Source organism: Eriocheir sinensis, chromosome 38, assembly GCF_024679095.1.
Source record: "Eriocheir sinensis breed Jianghai 21 chromosome 38, ASM2467909v1, whole genome shotgun sequence".
In the NCBI taxonomy this organism is placed as follows: domain Eukaryota; kingdom Metazoa; phylum Arthropoda; class Malacostraca; order Decapoda; family Varunidae; genus Eriocheir; species Eriocheir sinensis.
Window position 1 is genome coordinate 15,001,568 of NC_066546.1, and position 15,629 is coordinate 15,017,196.

Sequence of the window (15,629 nt, forward strand, 5' to 3'; positions counted from 1 at the left end):
TTGGCTCCTGGAATAGTGGAATTCTCTTCCCTCTCAAAGCTGCTCTGGAAGATTTTCTTGGCCACAAGCTTTACGACTATTATCCCTGACCCTGACCCGCTTGTCTTAATGGATTATGTTCTGTTGTTTTGATGAGCTTGGATAGGCTGGCGCATTGGTTGGTGAGACCTTTAAGTTCTTAGCCTGACGGTTTACTCAAGCATGGCTCATAGGGAAAGGTCATCCAGGTAAGAAATCCAGGTGGGATGCTTGGCGGCAGTCATCTGTTGGGAGGCGGGTGGCCATAACAACCTGCCGCCGCTTCCTTCGCAACGGGGCCGAGAGTGACGCGAGGCTGTGTGAGTGCTGGGCCCGGGGGTTAGGCGTGCTGTGAGGCTGTGCGGGGGGAGTGCAGTCTTGGGCAGGGAGGCAGGAAGTGTCTGGTGTGAGTGTGTGTGTCAGGATGTGTGGGGCGCCATGGCCAGTGTGGGGCTTGGGCCATGTTCTTTTTCTTCATTTTTTTTGAGGAGGGTGAAAAAGTCGTCTTCAGCATTTCTCACAGTGCTCAGTGCTCAGTATTCGATCAGGCAGTTCTCTAATAAGGCTTAATTCATTCTTATTATACGTTACTGTTTCTGTGGCTGCCTTCATATAGGTGGGCGTTGAGGGGTGCTGGAGTGTTTTAGGGGGCTAGGTAGTTGGGCTGTTTGACCATTTTTCATTTAATTAATTTCATTTCTAGGGGGGTGGCATGATATGTACCTAGGTGGGCGTTGAGGGGTGCTGGAGTGTTTTAGGGGGCTAGGTAGTTAGGCTGTCTGACCATTTAATTTAATACATCTCATCTGGGGCATGATATGTACCTAGATGGGCGTTGAGGGGTGCTGGAGTGTTTTAGGGGGCTAGGTAGTTAGGCTGTCTGACCACTTTTCATTTAATTAATTTCATTTCTAGGAGGGTGGCATGATATGTACCTAGGTGGGCGTTGAGGGGTGCTGGAGTGTTTTAGGGGGCTAGGTAGTTAGGCTGTTTGACCACTTTTCATTTAATTAATTTCATTTCTAGGGGGGTGGCATGATATGTACCTAGGTGGGCGTTGAGGGGTGCTGGAGTGTTTTAGGGGGCTAGCTAGGCTGTCTGACCACTTAATTTAATACATATCATCTGTAGGGGGGTGGCATGATATGTGGGGGATGCAAGGGGCCAGGACAGGATTAGGATGAGGAAAGGTATTGGGATATGGTAAAGGGCCAGGATTAGGGAGATAATGATTGATGATCCTATTCCTAAATGTGTCAAGAGTGGGACTATTAACTACATGTGATGGGAGATGAGCTACTTGAGATGGAATGATGGTGACAGATTGTTCCGTCACAGGAAAGGGATTAGTGCCCGTCGAGTTGACCGGACCTTTGTATTATTGGAAAGGAAAGTGCGTGAATAAGAAGTGTGGGCAGAAATAGTAGTTGGAAGCATATCATTGACTGTCTAACCTAAGGAATCATGGGAAAATCTAACGCTAAATGGATGACGATTTCTATTAGTACCTATTACCCCATGATGTGCCTTCTTTTACCTCACAAATTATATTAGTTTGGACAGGAATAATTGGAAGCATATAATCAACCGTCTAACCTAAGAGATCATGGTGAAATTGATGTTAAACAGATAATGATGATTTCTATTAGTATTACCCCATGATATGTCTTCTTTTACCTCACAAATTATATTAGTTTGGACAGGAATAGTTGGAAGCATATAATCAACCGTCTAACCTAAGAGATCATGGTGAAATTGATGTTAAATAGATGACAATGATTTCTATTAGTATTATAAGTATTACATCACAATTCATATTAGTTTGGACAGGAATAGTTGGAAGCATATAATCAACCGTCTAACCTAAGAGATCATGGTGAAATTGACATTAAACAGATTACGATAATGATGTTTTTCTTGTCTCTATTTCAGGGTGACCAAGGCACAGAGACATGGCCATAGCTGGACCGCCGGGGCTGGAGTTCGATCACAACTGGCCTGAGTCGGCAGAGTGTTTGACGCTGGACTTTGGGCCGTTCGAGACCGTCCACCGATGGAAGTGTATGCCAGAGTGTGATGAGTTTGTCGGGGCACGGTGAGTTGGGACGATAATTTGCCTTCGTCTGTTTATTTTTCGTATATTTTCATCATTATTAGTAAGTTTTACCTCGTGTGTAAGTCTTCTCTCTTGTAAGCTCAACTATTTTCTTCTCTTTTGCCCATATATCTGTTTTTTAATATTTTTTTACCATTATCAGTAAGTTCTAAGTGCGTAAGTCTCCTGTCTTTTGGCCGCAGCTATTATTCTGTCTTATCCTATCTTATGTGTGTTTTTATATCCTATCCTGTCTCTGTATCCTATCTTATCCTATCTTATGTCTGTTTTTGTATATTTTTACCATTATTAGTATCACCTAAGTAAGTTTCCTCTCTTTTTGCCACTCAAACTATCTTATTTTATCATATCTTTTGCCCATGTCTCTTTTCTTATATATTTTTACCATTATTAGTAGGTTTTTCTAAGTTAGTCTTCTCTTTTTGTCGCTCAAACCATTTTCTTAGCTATTTTATCTTATTGTATTTTTCCCATTTCTGGTTTTATATATATTTACCATTATCAGTAGGTTCTAAGTAAGTCCTAGTCAGCCTCTCAAACTAACCTCTTTTTACTTAGCAGGCTTTTTTTTATGTTTATTTTTGCCTTTAAACTAGTTCTGTTACTGTAAAAAAATGTGCGTGTGGTAGTCTAATGGGAGTGAGTGTTAGGTTCTGAAAGTGATGAGCAAAAAGAGTATATAGTCATGGCTCTCATGTATATCCCTCACTGTTATTGATTTCAGACGGAGTAAACACACAGTGGTGGCATACAAGGATGCCATATATGTGTTCGGCGGTGACAACGGGAAATGGATGCTGAACGACCTCCTGCGGTTTGATGTGAAGGAGAAGTCTTGGGGGCGGGCGTTCTCTACTGGCACCCCCCCTGCACCACGCTACCATCACTCTGCTGTGGTAAGCCTTCGGTGGATGCTTACCTGTTAAATTTGGTCTACAGTTTAATATTGATACCCTGAAGGCTCTGAGATGCTTTGTTATTTAGTGTTATGTATGTATGTAATGGACTGTGGTTTTCTTTTTAATCAATGTTATTTTGTTTTATTATACTGAGGAGTTGTATGGTATTAATTTTAAATGGAGTTAGTAGTAGATGTTTTTTTGGGGTGGTTTACTCTCTACTTTAGCTTATCCCAAAACATAATGGAGGAATTGACCAGTATCTTCATTCTTTCATCTCTTTCACTGATAAACTCTGGACCTCCTTTATTTTACCATTATTTTTACAGTAAATTGAGTCATCTTAAAGGCAAATAAAGTGATGCAGAAAAAAGATGAAGAGAAAACAGCCCAATATATCACTACTCCTCAAAAAGTGATAAGTAGAACACCCAAATTCATTCAGGTTTGCAGGTTACTAATAATTTTTCCACCCACATCTCCCACTGACCTCGTCCTGCTCCTGGTGTCTCCTCAGGTCCACGAGTCATCCATGTTCGTCTTTGGGGGCTTCACCGGCGACATCCACAGCAACAGTAACCTCAAGAACCAGAATGACCTTTTTGAGTACCGCTTCCAGACGGGACAGTGGATTGAGTGGAAGTTTACGGGGAGGTAACGGATTATTTTCCTTTCTAATACATTTTTAAATAGATGATGAATAGTAAAATAATGATGAATAAATGTCAATATGGGAGGAATAAATATATGAGGAATGAAATAAATGAATGTTGATAATTGAGGTTACATTTTTTTATTTCCCTTCCCCCTTCAGAGCTCCAGTCCCTCGGTCTGCACATGGGGCTGCGGTTTATGAAGGGAAGCTCTGGATATTCGCCGGCTATGATGGCAACTCTCGGCTCAATGACATGTGGACCATTCCTCTTGGGGTGAGAGATATTTTATGAACTTGTTTTATGGACTTTCTACTCTGGTTACAAATATCAGTCTTCCCTATATCAGTCCATGCTAATGAATATAAAGTATGTTGTACCTTTTAATTTTTTACATAGCTACTGTCAAAACCATTTTTTTAAGGAGTTATTGTGATTTTTGTCACTTATCTATATGTCAAATCCACTTTTTCAAGGCATTTTTGTGATTTTCATCTCTTACTATTCGTCGAAGTCACATTCTTCAAGGAGGTGCTGTGATTTTCATCTGACTATTTGTTGACACCACCAATTTCAAGGATTTAGGTACTTACTGTGATTTCCGTGGGTCTGAGCAGTTTTTTTTTTTCTTTAGGGGGACAACCGAGTGTGGGAGGAGATCAGCCAAACTGGTGATTGCCCCCCAACCTGCTGTAACTTCCCGGTGGCTGTGGCGCGTGACTCCATGTACGTGTTCAGCGGCCAGAGTGGAGCCAAGATCACCAACTCACTCTTCTACTTCACCTTCAAGGACAGATGGTAGGTTGGAGCCCCTCAGTACCATCTCAGTCTTACTCATTACATTCTTTGCCTACTCTTGCCTTCCCATTCTCTCCCTGCAGTAAATAGGAAAACGTGAATGAGAAGACGTGAAGCCGTGCAAGTTTCTCTATGCATTCCCTACAGCATTTCCTTTCCCTTTCTCTTCTTACATTAAATAGAGAAACACGAATGAGAAAACGTGAGGCTGTGTAGGCTCATATGTATTTCCTATATCATTTCTCTTTCCATTCTGTCTTAACATGAAGTATATGAGCATGAATGAGAAAACATGTAGATGTGTAAGTTCCTCTATGTATTTCTTATATTTTATGGCTTAATATGGAACAGCCCCCTATTATTTTTCAGCCTCAGCACTTAGTCTTCAATAGTAACCATGCTAGCCAATCCTCACAATCTCTCCTCATCGCCTCCTCCACCTCACAGCTGGACACGCATCTCCACGGAACACATCCTCCGCGGCGCCCCTCCCCCACCTACCAGACGCTACGGCCACACGATGATCGCCTTCGACCGCCACCTCTACGTCTTTGGCGGTGCGGCAGACTCCACCCTCCCAAACGACCTTCACTGGTGAGTATCTATGACACTTGGTTGAAGAATTTTTTATTTATACCACACAGAGAACTAATTCCTTGGCATCGTCCTTCCTCTGCAGCTTTGACCTAGACAGCCAAACGTGGTCGGTGATCCAGCCGGCCCCAGACTCCCAGGTTCCCTCCGGTAGGCTGTTCCATGCCGCTGCTGTCGTCGGTGATGCCATGTTTGTGTTTGGTGGCACTGTGGATAATAACGTGCGGAGTGGCGAGATGTATCGATTCCAGGTGAGGGTTGCTGCTTTGGTCTTGTCTTGCTGGGAAGGAGACTGGCTGTTTGATTTACTTCTAAAACCTTCTAATCTCTGTTGTTCTTTTTTCCATCTCATTCAAGTCTCTTTACTGTCTTAAGAGCCAGCCTTTTTCCAGTCCTTGTTTTTTATTTCTTCATTCTATTACTTTCTCTTTTCCTTCGATTCTTTTCCTACTTCTATTCCTTTCATTCTTTTACATGTTCCTTTCTAAAACAGTCTCTCTCTTTTAGTTTTCATTCTTCCTTCTCTTCCTTCTAGTCCTTTCTTCTACTACTTACATTCCTTACTTCTTTCTCCTCTTTTCTATATCACTCTCCCTCTTCCAGTTCTCGTGCTACCCTAAGTGCACTCTCCACGACGACTTTGGGAAGCTTCTGGAGAGCCAACAGTTCACCGATGTGGACTTCCTGGTGGGGGACGAGGAGCAGCGCATCCCGGCCCACGTGGTCTTTGTGGCAGCGCGCTCGCAGTACCTGAGAAACCGTATCCGCCAGGCCATGGAGGCGAGAGACAAGCACTTGGAGAAGGTTTGTGGGGTCGCTGTTCAGAGCTTGAGCATCATCTTCGTCACCCAGAGTTGTGGTAGTGGTGAGAGATATTACTGATGCTTTCAACCTCTTTTTACATGAACTGGCCAAGGTTATATATTTAAGAAAAGCATAGCATGTGGGGGCCTGGGAAGCTAAATTTGACTTGCTTTACTTACCAGCCATTTTCAGTAACAAAGAAGTGAAGTCACCCTCAGCTATGGAGGATATTAGTGCCATAAGTGTGTTTTAAAGGGCTTTGGGGATCTTTTATATATATGTTAATTATGAAATCTTACTGTATTCTGAAAGTTTAAGGCCATTTAGTAAGTTTTAAAAGGCTTTGGACATCTATATATATACGTTACTATTAAAGTTTGCTAAATAGGAGAGTTTGAGGCCATTTAGTGTTTGAAAAGGATATACTTTGGCGCTTCTTGTGGTGCAAAAAATCCCGAACTGCCTTTTCTTTTCATTAGTGGATTAGGTAATATTATCAAGGGTTATAGAAATGCCTTCATCCAGTCAGGACACCTCTCCTCCTGAAATTGACTTATCTTTCGGCCACTCCTCTTAACTCTTTTCTAGGAGGAGTGAGTAGGTTTTTTTTTATTATTGTTTCCTTTTTTTTGCCCTCGAACTGTTTCCTCTACTGTAAAAAAAGAAGTTTGTATCTACTGGCAGGTCCTTGACTCTTTTCTAGGAGTGAGTGGTGGGCTTTTTTTATCATTGTTTCCTTTTTTTTGCCCTTGAACTGTTTCCTCTACTGTAAAAAAAAAAAGCCTGTATCTATTGGCAGGTCCTGGGCACCGTCAACCTTCACACCCATGACCTGCCGACACTGGAGGTCAAGCTGGCGGATGCTGTGCCCGAGGCCTTTGAGATGGTCCTGAACTACGTGTACACCGACCGCATCGACCCGTTCCGCTGCAAGAAGGACCAGAACCCAAACAAGATTGTCCTCATCATGATGGATGTGTACCGGCTGGCTGTGCAGGTGTGTGTGTGTGTGTGTGTGTGTGTATATACCTAGTTGAAGCTTTACAGGGCCTAGGGTTACGCTCGTGTGGTCCCGTCTCCGTATCTGTATTTGTTCAACTTCTCCTTAAACTTTTGGACACTCTTTGCCGATAGTACATCCTCACTTACTCTGTTCCAAACCTCTATATTTCTTTATGTCTCTCAAGCATCTTCCTTTCCTCAATTTTTTACTGTGTCCTCTTGTGTTCCAGGTGTTTATTCCTTATTTTAGTAGTAACTCCTCATTATCTACTTCGTCCATTTTGCTTAATAATGTATAAATTTGTATGTGTGTGTGTGTGTGTGTGTGAATGAAATTTTGCAATCCATCTCATAATTGCATTGCCACTGAATTTTTTGCTTGTTTTGGCTTTTAATTTTTCTGCCTCTGCTATTTTTTAGATGCAGTTATGGAGAATTTGGATGAAGTATATAGCACAAGCTTAGGGCAAAAGAGATATTATTTACTTTACTAACAGAAGCACATTTTCTCCAAGTACACAGAGTGGCCATATCCTTGTCAGTCAGTATGGAGTGGAGTATTGAGTGGGAGAAGAAGGAGGAGGAGGAGTGAGTGGAGGATGCTTCTTATGCAGTCCCATGCATGGATCATCCAATACATAAATCGGTTGTTGTTTTCAGTGCCACATGCGTCGTCTGGAGCAGCTGTGTGTCCAGTACTTGGAGGCCACCATCAACCACCGCAACGTTCTGGTGGCTCTGTGCAACGCCGCCAGCCTCAAGCTCTTCTTCATCAAGGAGTTCTGCCTCAAGGTGAGATGCTGGGACTGACTTGTATGATATGGTAGCTAATTTGTACAGTCTATTCCAGTTTGTTTTTATATTTGGGACTGAGCAAGATGGAGGAGAATCATCGCAATTCCAACCCCAAGAAAGGAAAAAGATGGACAATAAATGAAAACGAAATAGAGGAAGAAGATCAGGGAAAGGTTTTGAGGGATTTTGAGGCTTGAAATCAAATAGCTTCAGTGAGGTATTGATTCAGTGTGAGAGAGGTTCCAGAAAAGTCCTATTGAATTGATTTCTTGCTATATTTAAGTGTTATTTCAATAGATATCATTAGTTTTGTACTTCGGTCCTGAAATACTGAGTTATTGATGGAAAGATTTCAGTGTTACAATGCCTTCCCCCTATATATAACCTTGATATATTTAATTCCTCGCACTGAGTATAATAACAATCTTAAAATTTACTTATATTATCAAAACACACTAAATAAGTACCTCGTCTTGCAGTTCATTGTGCGGGAGAGTAACTACAACCAAATCGTCATGTCTAAGGAGTTTGAGATGCTGGACAAGCCGCTCATGGTGGAGATCATCCGCCGGAAACAGATGCCACAGATGAGGTCACTGCAGGAGCCTCAGTTTGAGTCTTCAGGTGAGTCTTTGGTGTTGTGTCCTCGTAGAAGTGGGAGAGGATGTTAGGAGTAAGAAAAAGTTGGTCCGAGTGTCAATATCATCCTTAAGGTGGTTCATGGAGACAACAGATTAATTTTAAGGCAGAAACTGATCTCTTTTGGGCTTTTGTTGACGCCTAATTTCCGTATTACTTGTATTTCTGGTCTTTCGTTTTATTACAACGTATATACCCCAAACATCCCAAAGAGTCACTAGGTCTTGACTCAGAAAACTCATATATGCTTCCTTACTAATGAGGCTTTCTATACAACAAAGTGAGGTCATTCTTTGTTGAATTATACCATAAGGTGCTGGGTATCTTGTGTTTGAAGATACCCTAAACTTAACCTAACATAACCTAGCAACACCAAAACAAACACTATAGGTCTTGACTCAGAAAATTGATATATGCTTCCTTACTAATGAGACTTTCTATACAACAAAGTGAGGTCATTCTTTGTTGATTTATGCCATAAGGGGCTAGCTATCTTGTGTTTGAAGATACCCTAAACTTAACCTAACATAACCTAGCAACACCAAAACAAACACTATAGGTCTTGACTCAGAAAATTGATATATGCTTCCTTACTAATGAGGCTTTCTATACAACAAAGTGAGGTCATTCTTTGTTGATTTATACCATAAGGCACTGGCTATCATGTGTTTGAAGATACCCTAAACTTAACCTAACCTTACCTAACAAAACCAAAACAAACACTATAGGTCTTGACTCAGAAAATTCATATATGCTTCCTTACTAATGAGACTTTCTATACAACAAAGTGAGGTCATTCTTTGTTGATTTATACCATAAGGTGCTGGCTATCATGTGTTTGAAGATACCCTAAACTTAACCTAACAAAACCAAAACAAACACTATAGGTCTTGACTCAGAAAATTCATGTATGCTTCCTTACTAATGAGACTTTCTATACAACAAAGTGAGGTCATTCTTTGTTGATTTATACCATAAGGTGCTGGCTATCATGTGTTTGAAGATACCCTAAACTTAACCTAACCTTACCTAACAAAACCAAAACAAACACTATAGGTCTTGACTCAGAAAATTCATATATGCTTCCTTACTAATGAGACTTTCTATACAACAAAGTGAGGTCATTCTTTGTTGATTTATACCATAGGGTGGTGGCTGTGATGTGTTTGAAGATACCCTAAACTTAACCTAACATAACCTAGCAAAACCAAAACAAACACTATAGGTCTTGACTCAGAAAATTCATATATGCTTCCTTACCAATGAGACTTTCTATATAACAGAGTGAGGTCATTCTTTGTTGATTTATACCATAAGCTGCAGGCTATCATGTATTTGAAGATACCCTAAACTTAACCTAACCTTACCTAACAAAACCAAAACAAACACTATAGGTCTTGACTCAGAAAATTCATGTATGCTTCCTTACTAATGAAACTTTCTATACAACAAAGTGAGGTCATTCTTTGTTGATTTATACCATAAGGTGCTGGCTGTCATGTGTTTGAAGATACCCTAAACTTAACCTAACCTTACCTAACAAAACCAAAACAAACACTTGACTCGGAAAATTCATATATGCTTCCTTACTTATGAGACTTTCTATACAACAAAGTGAGGTCATTCTTTCTTGATTTATGCCATAAGGGGCTGGCTATCTTGTGTTTGAAGATACCCTAAACTTAACCTAACATAACCAAGCAAAACCAAAACAAACACTAGGTCTTGACTCAGAAAATTCATATATGCTTCCTTACTAATGAGACTTTCTTTACAACAAAGTGAGGTCATTCTTTGTTGATTTATACCATAAGGTGCTGGCTATCATGTGTTTGAAGATATCCTAAACTTAACCTAACCTTACCTAACAAAACCAAAACAAACTATTGATCTTGACTCAGAAAATTTATGCTTCCTCACTAATGAGACTTTCTATACAACAAAGCGAGGTCATTCTTTGTTGATTTATACCATAAGGTGCTGGCTATCATGTATTTGAAGATACCCTAAACTTAACCTAACCTTACCTAACAAAACCAAAACAAACGCTATTGATCTTGACTCAGAAAATTTATGCTTCCTTACTAATGAGACTTTCTATACAACAAAGTGAGGTCATTCTTTCTTGATTTATGCCATAAGTTGTTCTATAGGTTCTGCTATTTATAAAGAGATCCATAATACAATGTCTCATCTGTGTTCCTTCTCTCCAGGCACCACACTGGAGGAGGACATGGAGCAGTTCCTGAAGTCTGTTGGCCAAGACTTCTGCGACATCACCCTCATGCTGGACGGCACTCCCCTCAGGGCCCACAAGGCGGTGCTGGCGGCGCGTTGCTCCTACTTTGAGGCCATGTTCCGCTCCTTTATGCCCGAGAACAGCATGGTGCAGGTGGGTGCTCGCTGGCGGCTTAACTGTTGGAGTGCGGCATTATGTATTTTCTTCCAAACTATCTGTGGGGCTTCGTGGTGCAGTGGTTAGCACACTTGGCTCACAACCGAGAGAGCCAGGGTTCGATTCCCGGGCGGAGTGGAAAAATTTGTGCGACTTTTCCGATACCCTACGCCCCTGTCCACCCAGCAGTGAATGGGTACCAGTCTCCTGGGATCTGTTCCCTTCTCCTATAACTCCTTCCTCTTCTGTCTCTCTCTGGCATATGACCACAGATGTTGCGCCGACTAAACGAAACTTTCCAACTTTCCAAACTATCTTTCTGCCTCTCCCTGTCTGTATTCTCATTTTTCCTTTTGAGGCACAATATCTTCCCTCTATGATGAGCCTCAGGTCCATATTTTTTAACATTTCTGGGCTTACACACTCACATATGATAAGTCTATTGTTGGGTTGCGTTAGTATTTCCACAGGTAGTTGTATGAGCCTAGTGATAGTTCGACAAGGCTTCTGCACAGTTAACCCTTGTAAGAACTCGACTAATCTTCCTTGTGGTCCTTTTCAATATGTGTTGTGAGAGTCAGAAGCGTCTGAGATTACGAGCCTAAGACGTTTTATTCTCCAGATTGCCATAGGAGAGATGATCCCGTCTCAGCAATCCTTCGACTCCCTGCTGCGCTACATTTACTATGGGGACGTGGACATGCCGCCCGAGGACTCCCTGTACCTGTTCTCGGCCCCTTACTTCTACGGCTTCACCAACAATAGGCTGCAGGTGGGTGTCATTGTATACTATTAGGTGAAGGTGTGTTGGGCAGTTTGTAAGACTCGTAGGAGGAAAAAATCGCTATAAAAAATTAATGTGATGCAGAAAACTGTACTATATATAGGTGTTGCTATGTTTGCTAGTCTCTAAGCACTCGTAGCAGGAAAATATGACTGGGGAATGTTAATCTAAGGTATAAAAATAAACTATAGTATCAAATTAATGAGTGATTAGTATTCTCTGTTTTCATTACATGCAGGTAACTTTTATATCTCATCTCGGTAGTGCGGAGAATGTTAAAGAAAACCTACTGTGAAAATGTGAAAAAAAAATTATCTGATGTATAATAATTAACTTCTATATTGTCGGATGAATGAGTGTTTAGTTATCTTTATTTTGATTATAATTAAGTTTCGTATCTCATCTCAGTTTCCCAGAGTATTTTTCAAACCACCATTCTCTGTGTTCCAGGCGTTCTGCAAGCAAAATTTAGAGATGAACGTGACCTTCGAGAACGTGATCCAGATTCTCGAGGCGGCTGACCAGATCCAGGCCACCGACATGAAGAAATACGCACTTAATCTTATTGTCCATCACTTTCCGAAGGTGAGTGCTGCTTCCTTTACTGTAAAAAGATGAAATGATAAGAGATGTACAGCTGAGGTAACTAATAATGCCTGAAAATGATTAAAATGAACAGGAAAATTAAAATAAACAGCATCAGACAGCAAAATATAAAAAAAATGCTTAGAGATGAACAACTAAAATAACTAGAAATGGTTGAAAATGATGACGAACAGCAAAATCAAAACGAACATCACTGGACAGCAAAATATACACTCAAACAACATTAACCTCCTCCTCCAATTCTTTCCCCAGGTGGCTCAGCTCCCGAAGCTCCGATGTCTTAGCCGGGCGCTCCTGCTGGACATTCTGGAGGCACTTGCTGAGGACATGTCTGACTCCAAGCTGTGCCACGACATGTCCTCCATTAGTCTGAGCACCTCGGACTCAGGATGAAGCTTTCCTCGCGTCATCCTGTACCGGGAGTGTCTGGAAACCACGAGTCACGGGTTAGCATCCTGTACAAACATAATACGGTGCTTGTACAAACCCACATAGTCGCCTGTGTCTCTCCTGTCCGCTGGGGGAAGGTTACTCCACCTAGCGTGTCTCCTACAAGGCCTAGCAATAACTGGTAATCTCGTTAACTCTTTGCTTTATTTACTGATTGGTGGAGCCAGTGATGATGCCTTTTGAGTCTTGGAACCCTCAAAAGGTCTTACAGGCAGGGAGACTATGCCCTCAGAGGATGTAGGTTCTTTAGGAGGAGGGAGAACGGAAGCACTTTTCTGTGGTGCTTCAATGTGGCAGCTTTAATTCTTCTTGTTGGGTGTTGAGCCCCAAAGGAAGAAGCATTTAGTGTGTTGTTAAGTATTCTGTCTGTTCCTTACTAGTGTGTGAACCCTGAGAGAATGAGAGAGAGATACCGTATTCCCATTTTGGTGTTCATCGTATTCAGTGTTCGTAGCTCCCAGAATTACTAAGCATCAAGATTCTGGTCATTCCTTTACTCCTGGTCCTTTTCATCATCAGCAGCTTAAGAATATTACGCTTATAAAGGCTGTGGCCTAACGCTACCTGAAGCATGCATGGTGACAAGGTTGAATCCTTCGTATATGCTATCCAAGAGTAACATTTTATTATATAGAGAATTAAACCCTACACAGAGGTATGCAGAGGAGTTATTGGAGTTATAGCTATATCAGAGTGTATAGTATGTGTTGAAAGGGATGTATGAGTAAGGGAAAGAGAGAGGTAATGTATCTTAGAGTTGCATTTGAGAGTATAATGTGAGTTGCTTGAAGTGTATGAAGCGGAGGTATGGAAAGAATTAACGTTTGAGAGAGTACAGTATATATTTACAGGCTGATGTGAGGAATGTATGATCAAGAATGCATGTGAAAGTGAAGTGTATAAGGCAGATGTATACAGAGAGAGAGTTAATGTCTGAGAGTACAGTATATATCAAGGCTGCTGTGAGGAATATATGAGTTAATATATCCATGGAGTTACATTTGAGAGAATAATGGATGCTGTGAGGAGTGTTGGAGGCAGAGAAATAGAGAGAAAGAGTTAATATTTTCACAGTAACGTCTAAGAGTACAGTATATATCAAGGCTGCTGTGAGGAATGTATGAGTTAATATATCCATGGAGTTACATTTGAGAGAATAATGGATGCTTTGAGAAGTGTTGGAGGCAGAGAAATAGAGAGAAAGAGTTAATATTTTCACAGTAATGTCTGAGAGTACAGTATATATCAAGGCTGCTGTGAGGAATGTATGAGTTAATATATCCATGGAGTTACATTTGAGAGAATAATGGATGCTTTGAGAAGTGTTGGAGGCAGAGAAATAGAGAAAAAGAGTTAATATTTTCACAGTAATGTCTAAGAGTACAGTATATATCAAGGCTGCTGTGAGGAATATATGAGTTAATATATCCATGGAGTTACATTTGAGAGAATAATGGATGCTGTGAGAAGTGTTGGAGGCAGAGAAATAGAGAGAAAGAGTTAATATTTTCACAGTAATGTATAAGAAAGTACAGTATATATCAAGGCTGCTGTGAGGAATATATGAGTTAATATATCCATGGAGTTACATTTGAGAGAATAATGAATGCTATGAGAAGTGTTGGAGGCAGAGAAATAGAGAGAAAGAGTTAATATTTTCACAGTAATGTATAAGAAAGTACAGTATATATCAAGGCTGCTGTGAGGGATATGTGAGTTAATATATCCATGGAGTTACATTTGAGAGAATAATGAATGGTGCGAGAAGTGTTGGAGGCAGAGAAATAGAGAGAAAGAGTTAATATTTTCACACAGTAATGTATAAGAAAGTACAGTATATATCAAGGCTGCTGTGAGGAATGTATGAGGAAAGAAAGTATAGTTAGTATGAAGTATTTTCATCTCAAAGTCGTGTACATTACTTTCCTTCCTTCCTCAGCATGTCGAATCACTACATATGTCCCCCTTAACCCTCCCTTCAACCCCTATACTGTATCATTCTCTGTCCTGTACATTACTTTCCTTCCTTCCTCAGCATGTCGAACCACTACATGTCCCTCCCCTTAACCCTCCCTTCAACCCCTATACTGTATCGTTCTCTGTCCTGTACATTACTTTCCTTCCTTCCTCAGCATGTCGAATTACTACATGTCCCTCCCCTAACCTTCCCTTCAACCCCTATACTGTATCGTTCTCTGTCCTGTACAATACTTTCATTCCTTCCTCAGCATGTCGTAATCACTACATGTCCCCCTAACCCTCCCTTCAACCCCTATACTGTATCATTCTCTGTCCTACATAACCTCTTGGAACGGAGGGAGGATGCTTGAGCTCAAAGTCTGTATCCTTAAACGTATCAGAGCTTCCGTTAACCTGTTTGAAAAGCCCCTCGGAGAAGTTGCTGGGGTTTTCATGGGCTGTTTTGTGATGCCAGTGGTCGCTTGAACCTGACCTGCATTTTGACCGGGAAAATCACGCATGAAAACCCAGTTAATCTTCTCTGTGGGGCTTGGAAAATAGCCTCTCGTAGAAGTTGCTCTGGTTTCCATGGCCTGTTCTGTGACGCCAGTGGTAGCTTTTACCCAACTTCTGCATCTTGACCAGGAAAATCACCCATGAAAATCTGGTTAATCTTCTCTATGAGGCTTGGAAAATAGCCTCTCATAGAAGATCCTGGGGTTGTCATGGCCTGTTCTGTGACGCCAGTGGTAGCTTTTACCCGACTTCTGTGTCTTGACAAGGAAAATCACCCATAGAAACCCGATTAACCTTCTCTGTGGCCTTGGAAAACGGTCGCAATGGGAGACTGATGCGTTTAAGAATATGGACCCAAATCTTTTTAGGTACATATGTGTTTCTCGTTCGTGATATACATAGTTATGAGTGTTTCCTTGATAAGTATGACCAGCTGGAAGGGTGTGAGGATGGTGGTGCTTAGATTCAAGACAATAATTAAACATGACAAGAGGATCTAAGTACTTTAATACCCTGTTGATGATATGTAGTGGATTTTGTAATGGGTGAAAGGGAAAAGGAGGAGGGTAAGAAAGGAAAGAGGAAAATAAGAGAAGGAAGG

The 15,629-nt window shown here is 41.1% G+C and overlaps 1 protein-coding gene across 2 annotated transcripts; it reads left to right on the forward strand.

The window, feature by feature from the left end:
• Positions 1 to 78: 78 nt before the first annotated feature.
• LOC127008746 (leucine-zipper-like transcriptional regulator 1) lies at positions 79 to 15,523 on the forward strand. Of its 2 annotated transcripts, none has more exons than XM_050881102.1 (16): positions 79 to 338; positions 1,951 to 2,113; positions 2,859 to 3,030; positions 3,551 to 3,687; positions 3,848 to 3,962; positions 4,321 to 4,484; positions 4,932 to 5,078; positions 5,164 to 5,329; positions 5,682 to 5,882; positions 6,682 to 6,879; positions 7,545 to 7,676; positions 8,159 to 8,303; positions 10,532 to 10,710; positions 11,336 to 11,485; positions 11,948 to 12,082; positions 12,356 to 15,523. In XM_050881102.1, exons 2-16 carry the CDS (start codon positions 1,971 to 1,973, stop codon positions 12,494 to 12,496), a joined length of 2,325 nt encoding a protein of 774 aa, XP_050737059.1. In that variant the 5' UTR covers positions 79 to 338; positions 1,951 to 1,970; the 3' UTR covers positions 12,497 to 15,523. The 2 variants fall into 2 exon arrangements, with proteins under 2 accessions (XP_050737059.1, XP_050737060.1); XM_050881103.1 differs by having other exon boundaries at positions 294 to 424.
• The last annotated feature ends 106 nt before the right edge of the window (positions 15,524 to 15,629 follow it).